Genomic DNA, 11,280 nt, shown 5'->3' on the forward strand with positions numbered 1-11,280 from the left:
CTCCATGACAGGAATGCTGAAAGGCTGAATAATGGCTCCCCAAAGATGTCCACATCCTGACCCCTGGAATCTGTGAATACATTACCTTACGTGGATAAGGGTTAAAGATCTGTGGTTAAGGTAAAGATCTTGAGATGGGGAGATTATCCCACATTATCTGGGTGGGCCCAGTGGAATCACGAGGGTCTTTGTCAGAGGGAGACAGGAGGATCAGAGTCAGTAGGAAGGGATATGATGACAGAAGCAGAGGTTGGAGTGTAATGCTCTGAAGATGGAGGAAGTGGCCACAAGCCAAGGAGTGTAGGTAGCCACTAGAAGCTGAAAAAGAAAAGGAAACAGATTCTCCCCTCAAAGCCTCTAGAAGGAATAAGCCCAATTGATACCTTGACATTAACCCAGTGAGACCGATTCTGGACCTCCAGACCTACAGAACTACAAGATAACAAATTTGTGTTACTTTAAGACAGCACGATGCCTTATATGTCAACTTGGCTAGGCTATGGTGCCCAGTTGTTTAGTCACACACTACCCTAGAGAGTGCCATGAAGGTATCCTTCAGAGGTTATTAACATCTGCAATCAGTTGACGTAAAGGAGATTACCCTAGATAATGTAGGTAGGCCTCAATCAGTTGAAAGCCTTATGAGCAAAAATTGAGATTTTCCAGAGAAGAAGTAATTCCGCCTCAAGCCTGTAACACAGAAATCCTGCCTGAGTTGCCAGAAGGCCAGCCTGCTCTACAGATTTCAGACTTGCCAGCCCCTGCAATCGCAAAAGCCAATCTCTGGAGAACCCTGACTGTTTACAGCCACTGAATTTATAGTAATTTGTTACAGCAGCAATGGGAAACTAATCCACAGTGAAAATGAGAAGAGATACCTGGCTTTGCTTGTTTCTGACAATGATGTTCTCCACACTGCCTCTTCATCTGCAAGGGTGTATATATTTACCAGCGTGGTCTCTGAGCACCTCAATGGTGATTTGTTATTTTTCTTTGCAATTGAGAGTGCAGGGATTGGTGTTTCCTGAGTAACATTCTTAGTAGTATTTCCAAAGTGATCCAGAAAGTATCTGGTCATGAGTTCAAGGCTGGTTTTTAGAGGATTTTCCTTTGCCTATCAGTGGAAGAAAAAATATCATTAATTGTATAGACAGCTTAAGAGAAAGGGTGGAAAAGACGGCCATCCTAATTCTTTGACATAATTTTATCAACTTCTCACTCATTCATACATTCTTTCAGGAAACATCACTGACTACCCCTGTGAAGGACTGTATTGTGACACAAAGATGAAGACAAAAATTTCTACCCTAAAAGAACCAACATCCATTACATGAGTCAGGCGATTCAATTTCAATTCAAATTTCCTCTTGGGTTTTTTCTCCTAGGAATAACTTTGTAAAATATATATCATTTCACTTAAAAAAATTAAGCCTTTAGGGATTGATAATTCTACAAGTTTATAAACATGCGGGGCCTGAATATTCTCTTAGTTTGTGTGTGTTGCATCTAACATTGGACATTAGGGAAAACGGGGACAGTGCAGGAGCAAATTCACTGCAAAGAGCACAGACAGGCAATCAGTATCAACGCAGTTTACACCCCAATTTTAAAAACAAGATAAAATGAAACTCTTCAGTAGTCAGTTTTGGAAATAAACGATATCAGTATTTCCCAACCCTGAACGTACCAAATATTGCCTTTGGAGATTTTTTTTTAATACTTATTTCCAGGCCCCAGTGACTCTTACTAAGCTAGAATCACAAAGGTTGGAGACCTGAATTCTTTTGAAATTCCCCTAAGTAATTTGGACAGACAGTTGGACAGACGGTTACATAAGCAGTGATCCGCAGGCTGACCTCAAGGACCGGGCCGTGTAACTGTGTCAGTCCCCACCTCCCTTGCCCGGGAACACCAGGCCCTTGGGAAGTGAGGCCAGATGTGCGGCACTCAGGGGGTCTGCAATCAGAGCAATAAGTACCTGACAAAGAACCGGGCACAGAGGGGGACTCGGGCATGTCCAGTCCTTCTCCCTTGCTGTTCCCCTGGTCTACACAGCACAACGCAGCGACCAAGACCCACAGCCAAATGGGTTACGGCCCAAATGCAACAGATTTATCGGGCGGGCAAAGTCAGGGTGTGGTTTTATTCAGTTATTTTTAGTATGGGATCCAAAAAAATATTTTGTCTAAGTCTGAATGAAACTTACAAGAAAGACGGAGTCAGGGGAAAGATGTTGTAAAATTTATTTTGGCATTTTTTTTCAATATAATAGATTTAGGGCCCTGGATTACCTGGATTATACTTTATGGCTTTTCATGTCACTTTGCTCATAATAGACAAAGCCATTATACGACTCTAGACATCATTTCTCAAAACCTCAATTGACATAGGCATTTTTATCTATCGTATACTTAATAGGGAAAGACGGGTTACTGGAATTAACATTAATTCGCAGGGCTTCCCTAGAATCACGCTAGCTTTGTCCAAATGTCAAAGTCATTATGCAATGGATAGAGTAATACGTATTTTTTCTGTAAAATATAAACTCCAATTCATTGTAGAACGGCTAGTAACCACTGTATAAATCAAATAATCAAGGTACTTACCAAGCTCTAATGAAAATGTCTTAAGTATTTTAAGATAATGGTTCCTCTAGAGAGACTACAGTATAGTGAAGAAATAAAAATAACATGAACGGCAAAGATACTCCTAGGAAATTAGGTAAAGTTACATTTACATAAAAATCCCACTGTAGCAGAGTGGTTATTGGAATTCTCTGGTTCACTGTCTCACTCTCAGTAGAAAAACCTTTCTCAGATGTGCAGTCCAGTTTCCTGCCGTAAAGTGCAGCAAATGAAGATTTCTGGATATCTGCTGCCTGGGTCAACTGTCTTCTTCCTACAGGACTTCAGCTGAGCACGTACAGGAGTTGGAAGAGCCCGAGTGTCACCCCACCACTCAGAGGACAAAGGGATGTCTTTACTGAGCCTCTGATGAGACTACCTGGCTGCCATTGCCCTCTTTCCCCCGGGAGGAGCATAAGGATTTCTGGCAACCTGAATGCTCCTACAGGTTGATACCAGTTGGCTGAAGTTTATGGGTTTGCCTGCAATTCCCGCCTTCACTTCATTGAAGGAAACTTGGCCTAAGCTCCTCCCTGGGCAATGACGTGCACAAGGGCACATTACAGGTTTTCAAGCTGTGCTGAGGTTCTGCCAGGTGTTCCAGAAACAGCCTTGGGGGGTTGGAGGGTGACTCAGCCCCATGCCAACCCAATCTGCTAAGATTACACTTGAGAAAAGGGTTACAATTAAAGGCAGCTTGACTGCCATTACTGCACTAGACCTGGGAATTAGAAGACCAGTAACTGCCTGTGAGATCCTGACGAGCCACTTGGCTCTGGCTCACAGCACCCCCCCCCCGGGGGGGGGGCGGTCCCATCTATCAGCGGTTTAAACGCTGCATAGCTCAGGCCTGAGGGGCTGCCCCAGAAAGCCAAGAAGGCAGAATCCCTTCATTCAAGGGCTGCTTCCTTTAGTTGTTTTGCATATTGGAATTCTGCAGGGGATATCATTTTATTGTCTTCAAAAAAAAAAAAGTTGTGACAAATGCTAAATTACGTGATCATTAGGTTCCTTCCAGCTCTGATACTATGCCCTACCGCAAGGCAACCTCTGCTGGAGAGCCCATTCTTAAGTCCAATAGAAGATTCTGTCTTCGTAACAGAAAGAGCAATTCATTCAGACGGCAGCTTCAGTCACTCAGTCAGTCATATGATCCCTAAGTACTGACTATTTGCGATGCCATCAGGCAACATGTTAAGTATGCGGCTACGACAGTGAACAAAAGAGACGCCATCTCTAGCCTCCTGCTGCGTCCAAGGTGGTAAGGGAGGTGGTGCTAATGAAATAACCACACAAACACTCATAGTACTATAAGGGTGCTAAGTACAACAAACGGAAACTGCCGAGAGCCATGAAAGCTTGTAAGGGGGTGAGGGCATTGAGGTTCAGGGGTCTCACCCATTCTCAATTCCAGTGCCCCTGGGTGAGCTGAACCCAAGCCTCGCTTCTGCCTGAATGAACGGTCGTAACAGACTTCAGATGAAAGTATTACTCAGCACTGAAGGCAACCTTACGCAGGCAGGGAATGGAAATTCTTATTGTTTCATTCTATTTTTTATTTTTCTTATTAAAAATATGGAACGCTTCACGAATCTACGCGCCATCCTTGCGCAGGGCCCATGCTAATTTCTGTATCATTTCAGTTCTAGTGTATGTGCTGCCCCAGTGAGCATGGGAATGGAAATTTTTAGTATAACTGCATACTACATTCTTAAGTACAGTCTGATTAAAAACAGCCTCGTGGAGGAGGAGGAGGGAGCAGATGGAATAACTTACAGGTTCGGGTTCAAAGTGAACCTCATGGCTGCGCAGGCGCGATGTGTCCAGGTGGGCAGCCCGAAGGCCTAAGGATGAAAACCCGACGCACACTCGGGATTTGTGAGCCCTGGGCTGGGTCTCCTGCTCCCCGACCGCAGGTGTGGCCAGCCTCCCGCCATCCATCTCCGATGGCTTGGCAGAGCCCAGGAGTGCTTTGGCATTGCCAAACTCAGTTCCAGAACATGACGCCACACGTTCAAAGCACAAAGCACGTACCTTGTTCTCCTTGTAGAGAAATTCAAGATGTAAAACCTTGCGGAGGTCGTTTCTGCTGTTTATGCTGAGATCAGAGCGTGGGCGCTCCTGGTCCATGGTCACACATGTCTTCTTTAAGCCCTGAGGGAGGAAATCTGAATCATTATTTCCATTTTAAATCAAAGCCTTGCGTTCTCTGACGCAGAGTCTAAACAAAAGACTGCTGTTCATTATGATCACTCTTATCCTACCTTCCTCACAAAGATGTTGCAAAGACCAAAAAACTGAGTGAAGAATTTATTTTTATATGACCTTTACGCTTGACACCATCTTCACAATTACTCTTCTGAATAGTAATAGTAATAGAGGGCCCCTCTCTGCTGGATAACAGTGTGTCCGCAGTTGTTCAGATGACCCCATGGGCTGACCTAAGCACGGCTGGCACTGTCAGACCACTTGACAGATAAGAAAAGTGAAACTCAGGTAACTGACTCACCCAAGGCTGCTCAGGAGCCCTGTGTTTGGCTGTAGGTTTGGGGCTGCAGAATGTGAAGTTTTAAAAGCAAATAAAAGGAAAAACATAAACAAAAGGCCAATATTCATCACCTTGTTTTTTCAAATGGGAAGCCAGGGTTGATTTTCCCCAAGGTAACACTGCGGGATCACATGGCTGGGGTTCTGACTGCCCCCGCCTGTGAGTCCGAGATACTGGGACCCAGGACCACAGGAAGCTGCTTTCCATCATCCAGCCTTGAACTCCCAGAAGGCCCAGCTAAGACACACTTTGGCAATGGGAACTGCTGTTCTCCCTAAAGCCTGGCTTCTTCATTGGAAAAACGGCTACAGCAGCTGCGGCTGCCCACCTCACCAGGCCACGGTGATTCCTGAATGGCGGATGACGAGGCAAAGATGCCGCACGAACAGTTCAGCCTGGCATAAAGGGAGCCCTTTGCTCTTGAAGGTTCCAACCCCAGTGCCAGGAAGACCTCACCATCTGCCCTCCCTTTGTGTTCAGATGTTTGCAGAGACTCCGGGAAAACAAGACAAAACCTGCTGCCTGCCATGAATGGAGGCAGGAAGAAATCTGTGAAACAAGAGGTACGAACACAATATACCTTGAACCAAGGAGAATAAAAAGAAAGCCTTAGGGAGGGGAGACAGAAAGAAATAGAGAAAAGGTAGGGACACGCCTGGGGCATTAGGAAGTCAGCTGGAAGGACAGGTGAAAGTGGAGAGCAAGCTCCAGCATTTCATCTGGGCTTAGCCATGGCTTTCCCACCAATCAAAGTGATGCGGAAACCTCTATAATGAGGGCCCCTCTCTGCTGGATAACAGTGTGTCAACAGTTCAGATCAGCAAGTCTTGGCACATTTAGCAAACTCTCCAGGACTACGGAGCACGCTGGCATTTGAAAACCACTGGGGTGGTGGACGAGGACCCTTGGGAGTCCTCCTCCCATCCAGCCCACTTAATCTTCATTCACTCAATAAACATTTGTCATGCACCTACTATGTGCTAGGCTGTTTTAGATGCAAGAGATATAGAAGGAAAAAGACAAAGTACCCCCCCCATGGAGCTGACATTCCAATGGGAAAGCAGACCATAAACAGGGGGTAAATTTATAGTACAGCAGCTGCGCATATACAATACAATGGAGACCAAAAAAAACCGGGAGAGCCGATAGAAAGAGGAAGGACACAATATGAGAGCGTCATCCACGTGTTCACTCCTATCTTCCAGTTTCCCCATCAATGATCTGAAAGGAATGAACCACTAGTCCACTGGGTCAGCGGCTGGAGGCAGAGGAGCGAACGGATCAAAGTCCTAGCCCTCATGGAGCTTACATTCTATAGGGAAAAGCCAACAAGTATAATATGCTATGGGGGGAAACACACAGCAGAGTAGGGGATAGAGAGCGGGCCAGGAAGGAGCATGGGGAAGCGTTGCTACTTTATAAAAGGTGGCTAGGAAAAGCTTCATGATTAGGTGATATTAGAGCAGAGATGTGAGAAAAGTAAGGGAGCAGCCCATGCAGACACTCGGGGGAAGAATGTTCTAGGTAAGGAAACAGCAAGTGCAAAGTCCCTGTGGCAGTCACAGGAGGCTGGTGCAGCTAGAGCCGCATGACCAGGGACAGTGGCAGGAAATGAGGTCAGAGAGATCACCCAAGTCAGGGAAGGTCTCGTCAGCTTTTGTGAACCGAGGGGCTACCGGAGGATTTGAAAAGAGGAGCACCCTGGACTGACATACATTTGTATAGGACCACTTAGCTGCTACACTGAGAACATTGTCGGAGGCAGGGGAGTAAGCAGAAACCACTTAGGAGGCTCCTGAACAACAATGCACGTGAAAGATAAAGGTGGTTTGGACCAGGGTGGTGGCAGCAGAAACAGAAAGAAGTGGCTACATTCTCTATGTGCTCTGAAGGTAAAGCCAACAGATTTTTTGATGGACTGGAGGTGGGGTTCATAAGAAGGAAAAAAGCTAGGAATGATTCCAAAGGTTTTGGCCCAAGCAACCAGGATGGTGGTGCTACTTACTGAGGTGGGGAAAATTGCAAAAGGTAAGGGGAATCGGGAATTGAGTGTTGGACGTGTTAAGATGCTTATTGGAGGTCCAAGTGCAAATGTAAAATCGGTAGTTGGAAAGAATGCAAGAGCTCAGGGAGTGGTCTTGGCTAGGATAGACATTTGGGGATTGTCGGGATATTGATGGTAAACCCACAGGACTGGTGGAGGCACCTGGAAAATGAGTGGAGAAGAGAAGAGAGCACAGACTGAGTCTTTGAGCTCACCAGCACACACCGCTCAGGGAAACAAGGGGGACCAGAAAATAAATTGAGAAGGAGTGACCAGAGAGGTAGAGAAGGGAAACCAGGAGGAGGGGGTCTACAGAAGCCAAATGGAACAAGTTTCCAGGAGGAAGGACGTAATCAACTATGCCGAACTCAACTGTTAGACCAAGAAGTGTGAGGACTGAAAATTAAAGGTCACCGATGTCACTTGACAAGAGTTGTTTCCATGGATTGGTGGTAACAGGAGCCTGATTGGCCTGGGGTGAGGAAGCAGGGAGGAGAACTGGAACCAGAGCAAACATAGCTCTTTCGTTAGGTTTTGCTGCAAAAGGAAGAAGAAAAATGTACTGGCTGGCGGGGGTTGGTGGTCAGGATGGAATTCTGTAGGAGTGACAGTAGAGAAGGCAAAATGTATGAGGCAATAGAGTGAGATGATGGTAACTCAACAGCGTCCTGGAGCACACAGGTGGGGGGGACAGGCACACAGGGAGGGGTTGGCTTTACCCAGGGGTATGCAGACTTCATTCCGAAGAGCAGGAGGGAGGGAGGAGGGAGTGTTTCAGACTCAGGAAGGTTAGTAAGTGTGAAGGTGGGAGACTGTTATTCTCATGCCTGCTTCTACTTGCTCAGTGAAATTAGATGGGGAAGGAGCTTTGGGGTTTGAGGAGAGACAAGGTGTGAAATGGTCATCCAAGATTTGAGAGAATGAATGGGCAGGAGAGGTGTAACCAGTGGGCAGGCGCCTGGAAAACGAATGGAGAAATGTTTTAAATTCATGGCATCATGGGGGTGAGTGGCCCTGAATGTAGAGTGATGACGTCAATGTGGTGTGTTTTTCTCAAGCCCCACTCAGTTCTGCAGTGCAGGCATGGGGTAGGTTTTCAGGGAGCTAACTTTTCAACATCGGGGGAAGATGATGGAGGGAGAGAAGGGCAAAGGAGTCGGGCATGCTGTTGGGCGTGATTATAATGATGGGCAGGTAAGACGTGGAGCGAGACGGCAGCAGAGCTGAGGGACAGTGAAAAGGTGGCAGGAACGATGGACTAGACATGTGAGTGAGGTTGAAGAATAGTGTATGTCGGACTACCAAAGGGGATAAGCTGGAAGTGTGGAGGATGGGATACTCGGAACTGCGATTATGGAACGGGTGCGGTATTGGTAACGACAAGCCTAGGGGATGACCACAGGAAAGGGCAGTGAAGGTAGGATGGGGTTTGTCATTGCAGAAGGGTCACGAACGTGGGACGCTGAGACACCAGGAGAGTCACCTCGGTGGATGAGCCGGACATCGCAAGGAGACTACGGTGACTGTACCCGAGGGTAGATCACTCTTGGTGAGTTCAAGAAGGCGAGTGCAGCTGGGTACGGTGTAGGGTGGAGGGTAGAGGAAGCAATGGTGGAAAATGAGGTCCAGGGGGAGCTGGCAGCCAGTTCACAGAGAGCCTGTGGGCCCTGGTGAGCCCTTTCCTTGGATTTTATTCTACTTGTACCAGGAAGCTCATGGAGAGTTTTGAGCAGAGGAGTGACGTGATCTGACTCGCTTGCCCTGGGCTAGTTTCTTTGCCTCCTACTCTCATGATAGTCTTACAAGAAAGGGAATAATATACCTGCTTTCAGGACTGTTATGAGGATTTGAGAAAACAAGCAGGCACCTAGGAGGTTCATCATATCATGATGGGAACTCTTGGTTATAACTGCTGGGTCCCTGCCTGCCTTGTGCCAAGCTGTGGGGGGTACGTGGTCTCTGCCCAGGTGCAGAAGACGATGAGAAAAGCAGCTGACCTGGGCTGCAGTCCTAGCTCTCCACAACTTTCTGAGTGACGGTGGGCAACTCCTTTCTTCTCTCAAGAACTTAGAGTGCTCAGATAAAACATGGGAGGGAGAAGAGGCCAGGTGAGCCAGACGATTACGAAGCTTCCACCCAGTTCAGGTAGCGGCTCTGTGGACCTATCTAGTAGGTGAGACAGGCAGATGTATAAACTATAACATGAGCACCAGTGAGCAAACCACCGACGAGATGAGTCAGCCATTCCAACTGGAGTTACCTGAGAAGAACTCTTGAAGGAAATGGGACTTGGGCGGGCTATGGGTGGAAGAGGGAAAAGCACGTGGAAGAAGCTAGAAATGAGGTTGGGATGGTAAGCTGAGGTCAAGCTATAAGGGAGCCTTGGATATCAGGTGAGGACTCATGAAAGTAAAGGCATGAGGAAAACTCTGAGAGTTCTGCAGGGTGGCCAGACTTGAAAGAAATGATGGAAGTGGTCAACCGCACAGGGCGCGTCACTGATGTCCAATGTCTGGCAGGGACTCGGTGATGGAAAGTCAATTAGCCATAACAACGGAGCAGATGCAATGAAGCCACATGCATTTACATTAGTTTTAAATAAGAGTACACATTTAAAAAACAAAAACAGACTTTCAACACAGGTGCACATCAGAGATGAGGGGAGACAATATTGAATACCTACTGTGTGCCCCATATAACGCTTGGGAGTTGCCCATATATTATCAATCCCCATTATAAATCTGCCAAGGGTGAATCTTCTTATTCCTGTTTCACGGATAAGGAAATTGAGGCAGGGAGTTCCTACCCAAGCTCACACTGCCAGCTATAGGAGGTATTTGAACTGCTCCATCTGACTCCAAAGCCCTTCCCTTTCCTCTGTTCAAAACATTGTTGATTTTGTTTGTGTGTTTTAATCCCAGACAATTGCCCTTTGCCCCACCCAACACCCAGCAGGACACCAGGAGGACACCACACACAGGGCAGGTGGCTTGCCTTTAGCCACTTTGTTTAGACGTCACTGGTGCTGTCCGGACACTCCCGGACGCCCTGACCCCCGGCCACCTCTTCCCCAGGGTTCCCTCCCCTGCCCTGTTAGGGCAGATGGCAGCTAAGGACCTCCCCAACTTTTTAGTATTCCAGAAACTCTCCTGGGACAAAACAAAGAACTTAAAAGTAAAAAAGACGAAGCTGCTGAACTGTCGATGAACGTGGCTGAAGGATGTGACTGGCAAGAACCAGTGTTTAGCCCTTTGGGCTCCCTTTTGGGGGCAGCTCCTCCTGCCGGGATTTGAGTCCCGGGATGGGTTCGCCATGGAGATGGGCAGCTAGGCTTGGGCCGGGACCGCCTGCTGTGTCCCCGGAGCCATCGCGGGGAGCACGGCGCCGGGCCACGTCCCCTCCGCAGCCTCCTCGGCCCGCCGGCCGGCCCGGAGCGGAGATGCCCGGGGAGGGCGGCCGCGGTCCGGCCCGTCTTTGCGGGAAACGCGCGGTGGCAGAAGAGGCTCCTGGGAGATGTAGTCCTACCGGCCCGGGAAAGTGGAGCTTCGGCCGGGCATCTCTCTCGGGGCACGCGGGGCAGGGCCAGGGTTCCCGCCCCCCCACCCCCCCAATGTGCGGAGGTTGCAGGGGTACGCCCCAGGCTGCGCCCCACCCCCACCCCACATTAGAGCAACTGCCCGGCGGTGCCACGTACCTTTCTGCTGAGGAACTCCCTGACCAGAGAGGCGGCCACCTCCTCCACGAAGAGGCTGTCCATGCTACCGGCTCTGCCCACCAGGCCGCGGCCGCGCGGCCCCCAGCCCCCGGGTCGGTCGGCCAGTATGGCCGTGTTGCCTTGGCGACGGAGTCATCCGCGCCGGAGAACTCCTCCCCTTCCCGGGGAGCCCGAGGGCGGGAAGGCGAGCGGGAAGGGGAGGAGCGTCCTTTAACCTCGCGTCTGGGAGCGGGAGGCAGAACCCGCAGGGCCACACGCCCAGTGCGGTCGGGGGTCGGACCATGGACTGCGGGCGGGGGTCGTGGCTCTGGCCCTGTCCATCTGTGTGGCCTGGAACAAGTCGCTGCTC

At 48.7% G+C, this 11,280-nt stretch overlaps 1 protein-coding gene across 1 annotated transcript in view; it reads right to left on the reverse strand.

The window, feature by feature from the left end:
* The window catches only part of MINDY4 (MINDY lysine 48 deubiquitinase 4), a gene marked incomplete at its 5' end in the record, with an annotated part of 103,051 nt that extends 91,984 nt beyond the window's left edge, over positions 1-11,067 (reverse strand). The window contains 4 exon segments of the mRNA XM_081080241.1: positions 879-1,114; positions 4,659-4,778; positions 10,911-11,031; positions 11,033-11,067. Coding sequence (XP_080936367.1) covers positions 879-1,114; positions 4,659-4,778; positions 10,911-11,031; positions 11,033-11,067 — 512 coding nt within the window.
* Between the last annotated feature and the right edge of the window lie 213 nt (positions 11,068-11,280).

This window comes from Rhinolophus hipposideros (genome assembly GCF_964194185.1).
Source record: "Rhinolophus hipposideros genome assembly, chromosome: 18".
Classification (NCBI taxonomy): domain Eukaryota; kingdom Metazoa; phylum Chordata; class Mammalia; order Chiroptera; family Rhinolophidae; genus Rhinolophus; species Rhinolophus hipposideros.